This window comes from Vitis vinifera, chromosome 14, assembly GCF_030704535.1.
Source record: "Vitis vinifera cultivar Pinot Noir 40024 chromosome 14, ASM3070453v1".
Taxonomy (NCBI): Eukaryota; Viridiplantae; Streptophyta; class Magnoliopsida; order Vitales; family Vitaceae; genus Vitis; species Vitis vinifera.
In genome coordinates, this window is record NC_081818.1 from 28,049,394 (window position 1) to 28,063,958 (window position 14,565).

Consider the following 14,565-nt stretch of genomic DNA (forward strand, 5'->3'; position numbering starts at 1 on the left):
AAACATGTGAAAATAAAAAATAAAAATAAAAATATGTTTTTTAAAAACACTATATTTTCTGTTTTTAAGAAGAGAAAACAGAAACAGTTTTCAAAAATTTATTTTTTGAAAACCTTATTTGGCAACTATTTTTTGAATCAGTTATGAAAAATAGTTTTTAAGAACAGTTTTTGAAATTTGTTCTCTAATGTTTTGTAGAACAAAAGTTTGTTTGAAAACCTAAAATTATTTTTAACATGTTTTTAATATTTTTAAATATGTTGTGAAAATAAATTTTATGTCCATAACTTTATTTTTAATCATTATAGATGTTTTATATAATTATTCTTTATAACAACTCTTAAAAAACAATTGAAAATAACTAAAAGAAGTTATTTGAAAACACCATATTTTATGTTTTATGAGACTAAAAAATAGAAGAAAAAAAAATATAAAACAGTTTTTGATTACTAAACGTGTTTTTCAATTTTTGAAAACAATTATCAAACATACCCTATATAACTTTTATATATATATATATATATATATACACCATCTCTTTTATAACTTTCAATTACCTTTTTCAAATACCCATCAATTACAACTTCTATATTTTTTTTCATCTTCTTACAAATCATTGTGAAAAATATTTGTTTTAATTAAAAAGAAACTCTTCATTATCTTGTTTGCCCATGTTCCTAAGAGTTCGTTTTACTATGTTTTTTCTTAAAACATCGTATTTTTAGAAGAAAAAAAAAAGTTTAGATGTTTAATAAAATTAAAAAAATACTTTTAAATTTTTTAAAAATCATTTATAGTATTAAAAATTTATTTATAATATTTAAAAAAAAAACATTTGACAAGTGATTTTTCTAAAAATATTTAAAAAAAAAACTTTTTGAACAAAAATGTTGTCAAACTCACTTTTATTTACATTGAAATCTTAAAACTTGAGAATTTACATATTTTTGGTAAGTAATAAATTAAATCAACATAAAATTAGAATTAAAATTTTTACCAAAAAAGGATATTTAATTATTTATACCTATTTTTGGGAAAGAATTCAGTGGGGGTTCAATATCTTGGGACATCGTAATTCGTAAGTAGTACATACGTGGAGATATTGTTGCCATGTCATAAATGGTTTCTATTTTAAGCAGTAAGTAATAAACAAAAATTATTAACCAATCAATGCCTGCCACATCATGCCACGTTCTATTGGTTTGGCCAAAAGGGGGCCATTCCTGTCCTCTGGCTCTGTTGTCTTAAACCCTAAACCCGTAACACAAACAGAGCTCCCATTGACTAAAACCCATATCCAAAAATCGTCTATAATTCTCATGCAATCCACCTTATACATCCCTTCAGACTCTTACTGCTTTTCATGTCCCCGGCAGGCACCTTTCAAACTCCGACGCCCACAATTCCTCACCAAGACCCTAGGTTCCTCAAATTCTCTGAAAACTTCCTGCGAGCATGAATTTGAAGGCGTGGACGGACCTATCAGCACGGCACGCCTCCCGGTCGTGATTCGGCGGTGGGGTCGAGTTTCTCAGTACTTATGGAACGGAAGTGAAAGTCGCCTACAGTTAGTTCGTGTAGACGGAGGGGCTTCATCATTGTGTTTGAATTTTGATGATGGGTTGAATAATTTGTTTGCATTGTGTAGCTCTGCTGTTAGGGACTTTTTTATTCCTCAGAAAGTGAGTGGGAATTATATGGATTATGTGAAGTGGAAGTTTCTGCATCGGGTTTTCAGTTCCGCGCTCCAGGTTCTTGCTACTCAGGTAATGATTGTGCACTGCTCTGGGTTTGCGTAGAAAGAAATGATTGAAATTTGGGTTGTGTTTGTTTCCAAAGAAAAGGTTTTCCAGGGCAATCTTTTGGCTCGAAGTAAAAATTTGGCTCGTAAAGAAATGCTTGTTTAGCAAAACTTAGCGAAGGAGGAACCCTTTTCGTGGAAAGTTGCTCCAGTCGAGCTATTTGTAGATTTTGTGAGCCAGAAGGAATCAAATTATGCTCTTTTATGTGAAGCTGAGGTCCCTGGTTAAGAAAAAAGGAAGAAAATTGGAAATTGGTGTGTCAGAGAGAATTCCTGTAAAAACTTTTGGATTAGGGTACAATTTAGATGTTTCAGAGACTGAAGACTGGTTTATAGATAATAGTATATCTATATGAATTGTGCAAAGAGTATTCCTGATCAAGGTTCATGGTGTAAGTCTTTTTGAACCATAGAAAATACAAGATATGGCTTATATCTGTAAGTAAGCTTTGTTGTGTTAGTCTATTCATGTGGGAATATGTGTCATCTAATAATTTGTTAATGCATGCATTTAAATGGTCTTCAATATGTTAATTTGGTTTTCATGATTATTTATTGTGGGAATTGTTTGATGCTAGGCAATGTTTCGGGCAATCGGAATTGGATACTCTAGATCCCTCCCGTCAGCTGCTGCCCTGAACTGGGTCTTGAAGGATGGGCTTGGACGGTTATGTAGGTGCATCTACACAGCAAGTCTTGCATCTGCTTTTGATACCAATTTGAAGGTATAACACCTAATGCCTCTGAAATTTGCAGTCTTAGACTCTCACCAATTAGTTCTATTTATTTGTATTTAATTGATGCAATGTTGCAATTCCAAACCATTGGATGAAAATAATTGTACATTTCATAGACGATAAAAAAACCTGGAACAACAAGAAATGCAGTAATGTGGAGATCTGTTCTTGATAATTACCAAAGAAAAGAAAAAGGAAAATTGCAGCAATTTGTGCTTTAGAATGTATTGCAAAAATTGTTGATACACTAATTAATTTTCTTTTGCCTCTTTTGAAGAGAGTTAGGTTCTCAACATCTGTCCTGTTCAGTTTGAGCATTGGAGTTGAGTTGTTGACTCCTGCATTTCCTAATTATTTCTTGCTCCTTGCAACAATTGCTAACATAGCAAAACAAGTAACCGTCGCATGCTACCTAGCAACTGGTGTAAGCTTTCTGGCCTCAACCATCTGTTTACGGTCTTTCTGTGAGACATGCTGTCATGACTTAAAATTCTTTGCCATAGAGATGAACTGATGTCACATTAGAATTAGTTATCTTCTTGCCCAGTTGTGAGTCCCATGTGAATTAGAACAATGAGCCTATCAAAACATGATATGTAGTTCAATATTCGTGCTTGAGCACATGGTAGTAGATCTTTGCCCATAGTTATTTTTAAACCCCAAAAATCAATTTTTAAATGCACTTGGGTTATTAGAACGTATATACCTGCCTACTTGTCAAAAATTTCTTCTTGTGAACGATTCATAAATTTTGGTACTAGATTTTTCTGTGGCGATTTAATATTATCACATTGTATTAGCAGTCTGCTGTTCATCGAAGTTTTGCGATTGCAGATAATCTTGGTGAAGTTTCTGCAAAGGCACAGGTTGGTTATAACTTTGCTAGCATACTTCTTGTATGTCTTGGATGTCTTTCTTAAATGAAATATATGATCTTTGGTTTTGGTTCAGATTCAAATGGTGTGCTTTGATAACCTTGGTCTCATGCTTGCTGCAGTTTTGAATATACTGTGCAAGAATAACCAAAGGTTTGCCTTTACCGTCTCCTGAATTGAATTAATTGCTATTATGAAATTGCGAATATTCTATGAATTAATACTTTTGACCTGTTCCCATGAGACCTATATATATATGTGTGTGTGTTTGTGTGTGATTGACAAGTAGCAAGAAATATATGTTGACATTTTGAGTGTTTTTTGCATGCGGTTCTTGTTCATATTAATATAAATACAAAAATGGTAAATAAATATAATTTCAAAATCGAAGTTGATTGAAGAAAATGTTAAGATCTTTCAGTATGTCTGTTTTTACTTTAATGGCAAAAATAAGCCCTCCTTTTTGGCCTGCAGGAGTATAAATGGTTTTTGATTCTTTTACGATAAAGACCTTGTCAATACTCCTCTAACTTCTTATTGATGTGCAAGATTGTTAGCAGGTTTACCTTTTGTTGTATACCCAATTTTTTCAGCAATTGACCTTTTTGGGATTTATCAAGGACTCAAACATGTCCACTTGCAAACATTAACTAAGGTTGGTTTTTCTGTTGTTCTTCACTATTTCTCTGAGTTTATATGCATTCCCCTTAATGGTTGGTCATCCCGTTTTTTTTTCAGCAGTCATCCTCAGAGCACACATTCCCGTTGGTAGAGATTTACCAGCAACTACCACTTTTGCTTGTACCTTTACCCTGCAAATTCGATTTGCTTCTCACAATTATCCTTTTTTAATGTACATTTCATATGCCCATTTTACTTGTGAATACCACGGGTATGGGTTCAAAACTTTTCTGCAAACTAGTTATTAAGTCCTTGCTTGCTCTAACAGCACCACCCTTGGTCCCAAAAAATTAAAAATAAATCTAACCCTGCCACAGGACAAATTCTTTGATGAATTGGATGATCCTCTATTATATATGCACACAGTTTTTCACTGTACATGGGCTGTGGGGGGTGGGGGTGTTGGTATTATTGAAAATTCATCACCTCACTAATTCAATTTTGTTTTCCAGGATAGGCTAGAGATTATCTTAAATATGTGGATTCAGTTGGGATATGTCCCTTCACCTGCAGAAGTGAGTAAAGAGGAGGGCATCAGTTTTCCTTGGAGTAAAGGTTAGATCTCACCCTGTTTGTTTTTCCTTGACTCTGCTTCAGCATTTGGATATCAAGCTGTTCTCAAATTAAGTACATATCAATGATGGAGCTTACAGCCTAATAGTGAGGTCTGGTTCAGGAAGAGAACTGTGGCCTATCAGAATTGGTTGCTTGGATCCCAAGGGTCGATTACCAAAGTTATCAATGTTGATGATGCAGTCATTAAGTAGTGAGGATTTCTACTTCATATGCATGGAAGCCTGTAGGAGATTGACAAGGCCTGAGCAGGTGTGTGTTCAAATGATGCTCTGTCCTGAATTCTAGCAATAGTTCTTAGAATACCAAACTTATCATTACATTACCTTATTGTTTCTCTGTTGATGAAATTCTAGCAAGGTATTCTCCTTTGTTTACGGGAAGGAGCAAGCACTACAGATGTCATCAGTGGTTTGTTGCAGGTAGAAGGAATTTTGTTTTAGAAACCAAGCAAATCAACAATATGGATGATTTAAGTTTTGATACATGGACCATTATCTTTCCATTAGGCTATCATGGTTTAGTTACACTGACTAAAAGAAAAGTTGGCCTATATACCTTCTTGATTGATGTTTATGATAATCTTAAATTTCTTATGTTTAAAACTTAGTGCAGGCATGCTATGTCCGCAAAAAGCTCCTGTTAAACAGGACCAGGTGGAAGAACATTGTAGAAGATTGTGACACCTCAGACACATTTGTTCGAGAGTGGTTTAAAGTGGTTGAAGATAGCAAGCAATCTGCCCAAAGAGATTTGAATCTGCTTAATGAAGAGATGCTACGTTTAGGGTGGACTGTTAAAAACATTTTACTGAGCGCAGAGGAGCAAGTCAAATATAGATTTGTAGATGACTGAAGATGTTCATAGGCTTTTAAAGGTTAGTGGGCTTCCCTTTATCCCATTGAAAATTTTGGATGTGGAAGTACAAAAATGTGTGTTTTTCTGTGATGTGCCACATTGATTTTTCCTCTCCCATATATTTATCTGTAACAGTTTGGGAAACGAGAGACGTTTCCAGTTGATATGCGGTTGCCAGTTACCTTGCAATTGCCCATTTTTCCAAGTAAAATACATTTTGGTGAGCCCCTTTACAAATTTGATTATGTTGCTCAACCTCACTTTTCCATTTTAAATTTGGAAAGAGTTATCATAATCCTTGCACAGATCTCTCACAATTTTGGTTATCTGTTCATTGCAGTCCATTTCTAAATGAATAACGCCTGTTTTTCAATTACCTTGTGGAGATGCAGTAGAGGGATCTTTAGTTCTATGGGAACTTGGATCACCAAATTCCAAAGCAAAAACTGCACCTGAAAATTCATTCTCCCTGTTTGGAAATAAATTTGATGGATCTTCTTTTAAACTCTGTGCTAATTGCATGTGTTAAATATGATACTAACTATATGTCAATTGAATTCCTTCTAAACGGACACGTCGGTCTGTCGTATAATTGTGTCCTTGATCCAGCATAAGGAATCAATAGGGCATGGCCACTGGGGCTCACTGAGCCCACTTTGATATATAGAGACATCCTACAACTGATATAATTGTGTCCTTGTTCTGAGCTTTCTTGTATAGTCATAGCTAACTACTTGGCACCCCCTCAACCAGCCAACCCCCACAAGTGAATACATCCAAAGCCCACAATGTTCCCCCAATCTCATCCATGCCAACTACCACATTGATTCACCACTTACCATCTTTCATTCCCATTACAATTCTTAAGTCTGCCTTTTGATCAAAGCCATTTTAGCTTTTTACATAAGACACCATGGCGAAAGTTGCCCTGAGTGGTGAGGTATCAACATAGAAACCAAAGTTGGGGTCTCATTAAAATAGTGATGAGTGCAAGGAAAATGGCTGTTGTCAAGACAGGGACATTGGGATAGCTGACAGAGGGTCACCCTCTTCGTAGCATTTGTTTAAAAGACAGGGAAGAAAGGAGAGAAAGGAAGAAATAAAAGAAAGAAAGCAAGCAGCACTACCTTATGCTCTCTTACTTTATGACCTTCATCTTTATCATCATGTACATGTACATATTCACTCAACATATCCCAAAAGCATTGTTCCTTCTCAGGTGCCTTTCTCCTTTTTTATGGCTTTTCATAGCCGCCCCCCCTCCCTCCCTCCCATTGGTCGCTCTCTCTCTCTCTCTCTTCAAACCTTCCTTCTCATCCCACCTTTCTCTAAAGCTAAACCAGCATGACCCCAAAAAAGAAGTAATCTCCAATCCATTTCCAGTCAAAAGATACCCCCATTTAGTCTCTCACCTTAGGCATGAAGGAAATCAAATAACAATACAACTCCGTGTTCTAAATATCCATGTATATATGATCTCTTTTAGAACCTCTTGTGGACATATTTGACAATTGCACTTTATAGTTACCTTTCTACTTAAGAGTCTAATCATACAAATACTAAAACCCTCTTTTTCTAACTCCTCTTTGCTTTTGAATTGACATTAATTTTTAATCCATCCTTGTTTTCTTAGGCTTATATTAATTGTTTCTACATGACAAACCCACCCAGCCAAATTTTATTGCAGCTCTCTCAGACTCATGCATAGATCTAGCAAATGTTTTAGAATTCATGTTCATATGAGATTCTCTTATGGCACCATGTCAACCATTGAATTCAATAAATGCCCACTTGAATTATACTTCAATTTATTCTTGTTTCTTAAAGGCTAAGTCTTGGATCACCCATCTCATGATCCTCTAGTACCACATCAGGTAGACAATTTGTATAAACCACACATTCTAATATAGAATATTCATAATCCTATTGGCTTTCCATTTAGATCTAAATCTTGAGATGCTGATTGTCTCATAACAATCAACATTAGATAAATTCAGGGTATCATAAATGGTAGGATTTAACCTCAAGACTATGTGTCATTTATTGATATTACACTTCTCACTATCATAAATGGTAGGATTTAACCTCGAGACTATATGTCATTTACTGATATTACACTTCCCTCTGTTAGCTTTAACTGATTGGACTATCCTGAGGGGCAGTGATTAGAGTTATAAGCATATGAAAAACAAAAAAAATATTGTGATTGTTTCCTTAGATTCCCATTTCTCATGTAAAAAATGATGGTAGATGAGGGAAATGGAAATTATTTTCCTTGAGATTCTTGGGTGTTGTTATCTTTTGGGGAGGAGTGAAAACCCATTCTCTTCTTTGTTGGAAATTATTATTTAATTTCTTCATATATATATATATATATATATATTTATTTATTTATTTATTTTAATGGGTGATGATAGATATTCCCACATTATAAGTCATTGGTGGCCAACTGGCCAACACATGGGAAGTGGTTATATGTATCACAATCCTTTTCAATTTTTATTTTTTATTTTTCTGGTATCAAATTCTGTTAAATGAAGCTAAATTTTTATCACCGGCCTTTATAATTCAGTGGTATGAGATCTTGATTTAAAATATTGTGATCAGACGGACAAAAAAAGGTTGATGAATATATCTTAATTGTGATCATGTGGACAAGAAAAGTTTGACACAGAAATCCTAGTGCATGAAACAGTACCAATTTTTTTTTTTTATAAAGTAATTAATTAATTTTTCTTTAAATTCTTTATAGAGTGTAAGATAGTTGACTATATTTTTAAATGGTCTTTTTTTTGTCCAAAAAAAAAAAAAAAAATCTTTCCCTGCCTCGTGCTTTTCTTTATCCTTTTTCCCCACTACAAAAAAGAAAAGATTTGATTCTTTGGGTCCCATTGCTACGTGGTTCTCCTGTAAGTGCAGTTTCCAGAGGCACGGAACACCATATGATATATATGATTAAAAATAAATAAATCACCTGTAACGTGTCTTCCTAATATTTGTTGCAATCTCCTATAACCTCAAGCATAACTTCTTTTGAATTTCAGATCAATATGTGAAAATGGAAAATTTTAAAATGAGAGAAAATATATATATTTTTATTATAATACATATTTGTATAATTATTTTTTAAAACAATTTTTAAAAAATAAATGAAAACAACTAAAAATGTTGTGTGAAAATACTTTATTTTTTTATTTTTGAGAACAAAAAAATAGAAAACAAATTTTTGATTGTCAAACATGTTTTTCAATTTTTCTTGTGTTCTTGAAAATAGAAAATTGTTTTGAAAAACAATAGTCAAACATGTCTTAGATGTTTGATAGATTTTAGAAAACATTTTTAAAAATTTGAAAATCTGTTTTAAAAAAAATAATTATAAATGATTCTTCTAAAAACACATTAAAATACTTCGAATAAAAACGCTATCAAATACATTATTAACTTATATTATTCTTTGAGAGTAATTTTGAAAAAAATCATTTATAAAGTGATTGTTTAGAAATTATTAAATAAAAATAAAAAGTGCTTCCAACATTGCTAAAATCTCTAATTATTGTTAAAACTAAATAAATAATAATTTGTTTTATTATTATGGGAAATGAGCTTTACATATTGAGGTGTGAATGGATGACAATAGCATAATACTGTTCACATACAGCATTGGAGGACTATTATGTAATTTCCCCTTTTTTTTTTTCTTTAAAAAGAAAGATACGATGTGTTCAAACTTGAGAGCTCTCTTTCAAAATTTTAATAATGCCAGCACAAAGTTTGATAGGTTGACTTTCAGAACACCACAATTAGTTGTAATAATTCAATTTCAATTATTTTTTTAAAATTTTTAATTTTTGGAAAAGGGTGACAGGTGTTTTTAGCTTTTAAAATAATGAGGAATGCCATCTTTTTCAAAATTAAAATTTTGATAATATAAAGCACTAGTGTACGAATAGCCTTGACGTGGAAAAAAAAATCACCCAACATGCTAACCACCGAACCACACAAGCAAAAAATAAGTGAATAAATAATAAAATTATATATTTTGATAGCTTGTAGTAATGGTGGGTGAGAATTATGAAATGGGTGAAAAACGTTGGTAGTGGTGGCTACTTGGAGGACCACTCTGGTTCCCCATATTGGGCACGTGACTGCATCACATTGATACCAAAATAGTAGCTTAATCTTGACTAGAACTAGGCGGCCACGTGGTCTATTGTGTTTGCTTCCTCCATATCCCCACCCCACTACGTTGTGGACTTATCCATGCATGGTGAAAGTAAAATTTTAAGACATGGAATCAAAGATATCATTCCAATAGTTGATGTCGTCCGACTTTGATACAAAGTTACGTGGTTAGAGATGATAATGAGAAAATGAAAACGGAGAAACCGTTAACCACATAACGCCATCCGACAGTGAGCCGACCGGAAAGCATGGGTTCGACTTAAAGATTGTGGCACGGACTCCGATTCTCATAATCCAGCGGTTCGAATCGCATCTCCCATCCGTCACCCGCGGCGCAAGTTAGTCATTCGCCTCCCCTTGACTGAAATTACAAAAAAAACCCACCTCCAGGGCTTTTCCGCCATTTCGCCCTCTGAGCAGGCCTATAAAACGCAACGCTCTCACCTCGCTCAACTTTAGCTGCGAGGTACACCTTTGCAGAGACACTGAGCCTGAGAGCCTGAGCGCGCCCCGACCGACGCTGCCGCCGGAGAATCACCGCCGATCATCAGAATTCAGGATTATACGAACTCTGATGAAGGTGTGACTTCCTCTTCCCTGAACCAAATTTCTGAATTTGTCTTGTGTGTGTTTTCGTTTGACTCACTCACCGAAATTCTCATCGGAGCTGGGTAAGATTGTTCCTATGATGGGATTTTGCATCTGTCCGTTGGAGACACCGGCACGGCTGCTGTGGAGCACTAGCTTCTTTCGCCACAAGCTCATGATCTTCTGAGTGCCGGAGTAATATATACTATACATATACAGAAACCGAAGTTTACTGTTAAGGCTTCGCCGGAAATTGTAATATCGACGGCGGTGAAATCGCCTGAGATCTAGCTGAGTATACCAGAATCTGAGATGGATTCCTGCCGTCTTTTCTTTGATCCTTCCTCTGGCCACGGGAACATGCTCTTCCTCGGGAACGGTGATTCTCTTTTTCGAGGTCAACTTTCTTTTCTTCCCATTATACCCTTGGTATTTCTCGTTTATTGTTTCCTTCTGTTTGGTTCCCGTGAAATCCGATGAAAACGATCTCATATACCGTGTTCTGTGTTTTGTTTTAGATTTCTTGAATTTTTATTTGTTTGATTTCCTATATTTTCTCCACAACCAAACGGAATTGTAATTTACGTAGCAAGTTTATTTCATTTTATTTTATTTTTAGTTTTCTGCAATGATTTTGTGCTATCGGTTGACACAGGACCAAGATCAATTATGAACATCGAGGAAACCTCGAAAAAGAGGCCATTTTTCACCTCGCCAGAAGACATGTTCGATGAGGAATATTACGACGAACAGATGCCGGAGAAGAAACGTCGCCTCACTCCTGAACAGGTGTGCGTAAATTGCTGAGATTCGATACGTATCTAGAAATATGCCATATTAATCTCAATCTTATAAGCATCGAATTCCCTCGACTTCTTTTTCATTACAGTAATTATTACATAAGATAAGAATTTTGGGATGTGATTTATGGGTTTTTTTTACTATTGAAATTTGATGAAAAGAAATTAGAATTTTGAATCTTCTTTTCGTTGATATATTTCGGCAAGCAATTGGGAGTTGGAATCTCATTAAAGAATGATTTGAGGAGTGATGTATCTAATACTGGCTTGTAACTTTTTGTGGGTAATTGATTAAGGTACATCTGCTGGAGAAGAGCTTTGAGGCGGAGAACAAACTGGAGCCGGAGCGCAAGACCCAGTTGGCCAAGAAGCTGGGATTGCAGCCCAGGCAGGTGGCGGTCTGGTTCCAGAATCGCCGAGCACGGTGGAAGACTAAGCAGTTGGAGAGGGACTATGATCTCCTCAAATCTTCTTATGATTCCCTTGTGTCTGAATATGACTCCATCCTCAAGGAGAAGGAGAAGCTCAAATCTGAGGTATACTAATCTGCATAATTCATTTTCACTTATCGAATTTGTAGAGATCCGGTGATTAGATCTTCAAAATTATTGTAACAATCGTCCACAATCCGTGATCAATTAGAAAGCATTGTAATTATCATCCATAATCTTTGATAAATTAGAGAAGGATTTGTTTCTTTTTCCTAGGCTATGTAGTTTCATTCTGGGTACAAACTCAAGCTTAATCTGCGAGAGATATTGGCAGCCTGTAGGTGATTGGGACCTGCTTTGTATGAGCTTGCACCCATTAGATTCTTGATATAAGCACAAAGAAAATTTTGATTGATTCTTTTTATATACTGATAGTTGGAAAGAACAGCATCTGTTCTAAACCAAAGACAGTTTCAAGTAGCAATAGAGGAATATACCTTTGTAGTTTCCTCAAAATATTCTTGGTGTAGGGTGTTTGGGCAAAACTTTTGTGCATCGAGTATTTGTTCCTTTTGTTGTGTGGACCACGCAGTGTGAATGTCATATGATAATATGGTTGCTCTGCAGGTTGTTTCCTTAACTGAGAAGCTGCAAGCTAAAGAGGTGACTGGAACACCAACATTAACTGTTCAGAAAGTTGAACCACTTCAGGCAGATGCAGCCGACGTGCCACCTGTCCCATGCAGCGTAAAGGTTGAGGACCGCCTGAGTTCTGGAAGTGGCGCAAGTGCAGTGGTCGATGAAGATGGTCCACAGCTCCTGGACAGTGGTGACTCCTACTTCCAAAATGCTGAATACCCTGGATGCTTGGGTGTCCAATCGGAAGAGGATGATGGGAGTGATGATGGGCAGAGTTATTTCTCTGATGCCCTTGTGTTGCCCGAGCACCATCACGAGGAGGGAGAGGCTTTGTTGTGGGTTTGGCCTTAAAATGTCATCAAACTCGTGTTAGTGATTGTTCTTAAGATGGGTGTTTTATTTCTCTTTGCTGTAGTTGCTTAGAAGAAGAAACAAAACTACTACCTAATGGAGATGAAATAACAAAAAAAAAAAAGAAAAAAGTTGGGGAAGAAAAACAAAAAAAGGTGACCTTTAGGTCAGTAATGGATTTAAAGGCTAAGGTGATGAATAAAATTATGTGTTTTGGTCAATTGGTCATTGGGATGTACTTCAATCTTCCTTGTGTTCTATTATATTTTAGCTTTTTCCAATTGTCCAATCGTTGTACTGGAATCCGGGCAAGACCCGATCAAAGCTCTATGACATGCTCTTTCTAGAATAATAAAATTTTATTTTAAACTAATACCTGAAGAGGAACCCCCACTATCAATCCAACTATACTTAATTGTGTATGCTTCTCGGATGAAGAGGAACATAGAATCCGAAAATTAACCTGGCACTGATGAAAAAAATATATATGAAAATTTCATCACTTAGATGGTAGTATATAAGTAGATATTAAATAACTTAAATCAAATTAGTGTTTGAGCATTGATATACTACTCCAGTGGAACCCATGAAGTGGTTGTCGCTTTGATACAGCTAGCTTCCATACAGCCAATCTTATGATATAGCCATTAAGCTTCAGCCCCGTGACTAACCCTATCTTGATTGGAGAGGATAAAAGCATATCCAATGGTCTCTGACCCATTCTATTTTCCATCCATTTTATTTTGTTTTCTAATCTCTTAATATATATAAATATATAAAAGAGACCCACTTGTCAGAAAAAAATATTCCTAAAGAAACGGTCATTAGCAATAACTTTACGTTTGAAGCAGCCTTATTTTTCTATTCCGGACTCAAGTATTGCCTTTGGGCTCACAAATACTGGAATTAAATATAGTTTATCATCAAACCCATTTGTTTAATGAGATGGTCACTTGGTGGAGATCAATCAAAGCATGCGAAGAGAACTTACCTTTGCTCCTGATGTTGAGATGTGGATTCTCTATTGTCGAGTAACATCACCATCACCATCCAAACCTCAACAAATACCATCATCTGAACATTGATAAACGCAATTCTCGGATCATTTCAACCACCCTGACGAAAATATAAGAAAGAGTCTTCAAACATGCTCTTCCACATTATAAAAATCCAAATAAATATATTCATAGTCACACACATATATAGATAAAAAAGAGGAGTTATGATGATTAAGAATCCGAGGAGATGTGCTACATTTCTAATCAAAAGAGGACACCCATTTTTGATTTAATAACAATGCTAGGTTTGACTTGTAAGTGGATTCTAATTGCTATGCTCATGCAAGAGGACGGGGTACTCACAATTGCGTAGTTGCAAGGTATACAGAAAGGAAGCAGAGATGAGGTGGCTGGTGGGGGTAGAAGTAAGCAGCCAATGAAGAGGCCTCCAAGTGAGGACATCACGAGCCACTTCCAACTTGCAATAACTTCTCATTAGAATCTGTTCTTCCCCACTATGCTCTCCCTTTCTACTTTGTCCTATCCTTTCATCCGCCTCTGTAGTATATACCCCATCTTGACCATTATTATTCTCCATCCATCTGTGCACCCAGAGACTTCTTTGGTACCTAGAAAAATGCAGGGCAAGAAAAAAAAGATAAAAAAGAACTCACATTGAGGCAGATGATGAAGTTGAAATGGTCGACCCACTTCTGGGGCCTTTATCCCTTGCTGTCGAAAACAAATCTTTTATCTTAAAGAAATACTTACAATAAGATTTATGGATCCATCGTACAAACATTATCAGCAGCCAGTTAAAAAGGAAGAAATGACATAGCAGTAAAAAAATACCCGGCCACCAAATGATTTGTAAACACCTGTTCCTTTTTAATATGCGCCTTTCCAAAAGGCAATCATTCTCTTTGTCAAGCTATGTTCCTAGGAGGAGAAAAGCCCAATGAATTGAGCTCTTAGCTGGAATGGTTCCTCTGTTCAATCGTGCGTCTATCTTCGACTGCCATACATGGATGCTAATCACAAAGGCCAAAGA

At 35.6% G+C, this 14,565-nt stretch overlaps 2 protein-coding genes across 9 annotated transcripts; both read left to right on the forward strand.

Moving 5' to 3' along the window:
* The first annotated feature begins 1,225 nt into the window (after positions 1-1,225).
* Positions 1,226-6,209, forward strand: LOC100250957 (protein root UVB sensitive 4). 7 transcript variants are annotated; one of them, XR_009467650.1, is made up of 12 exons: positions 1,226-1,766; positions 2,380-2,526; positions 2,816-2,962; positions 3,342-3,404; positions 3,490-3,566; positions 3,963-4,068; positions 4,547-4,649; positions 4,771-4,919; positions 5,024-5,089; positions 5,278-5,544; positions 5,661-5,745; positions 5,866-6,209. XR_009467650.1 is itself a non-coding variant. In XM_019224665.2 (11 exons), exons 1-10 carry the CDS (start codon positions 1,320-1,322, stop codon positions 5,520-5,522), a joined length of 1,545 nt encoding a protein of 514 aa, XP_019080210.1. In that variant the 5' UTR covers positions 1,226-1,319; the 3' UTR covers positions 5,523-5,544; positions 5,661-6,209. The 7 variants fall into 7 exon arrangements, 3 of the variants coding, with proteins under 3 accessions (XP_019080210.1, XP_059598651.1, XP_019080211.1); XR_002031645.2 differs by having other exon boundaries at positions 5,283-5,544; XR_002031647.2 differs by lacking the exon at positions 1,226-1,766 and adding an exon at positions 1,787-2,239 and having other exon boundaries at positions 5,283-5,544.
* Positions 6,210-10,136: 3,927 nt separating this feature from the next.
* LOC100257769 (homeobox-leucine zipper protein HAT5) lies at positions 10,137-12,797 on the forward strand. Of its 2 annotated transcripts, none has more exons than XM_002278836.5 (4): positions 10,137-10,692; positions 10,951-11,084; positions 11,392-11,631; positions 12,154-12,737. In XM_002278836.5, the coding sequence occupies exons 1-4, from the start codon at positions 10,608-10,610 to the stop codon at positions 12,514-12,516; spliced, it is 822 nt and encodes a 273-aa protein (XP_002278872.1). In that variant the 5' UTR covers positions 10,137-10,607; the 3' UTR covers positions 12,517-12,737. The 2 variants fall into 2 exon arrangements, with proteins under 2 accessions (XP_002278872.1, XP_059598773.1); XM_059742790.1 differs by having other exon boundaries at positions 10,149-10,674; positions 12,154-12,797.
* The last annotated feature ends 1,768 nt before the right edge of the window (positions 12,798-14,565 follow it).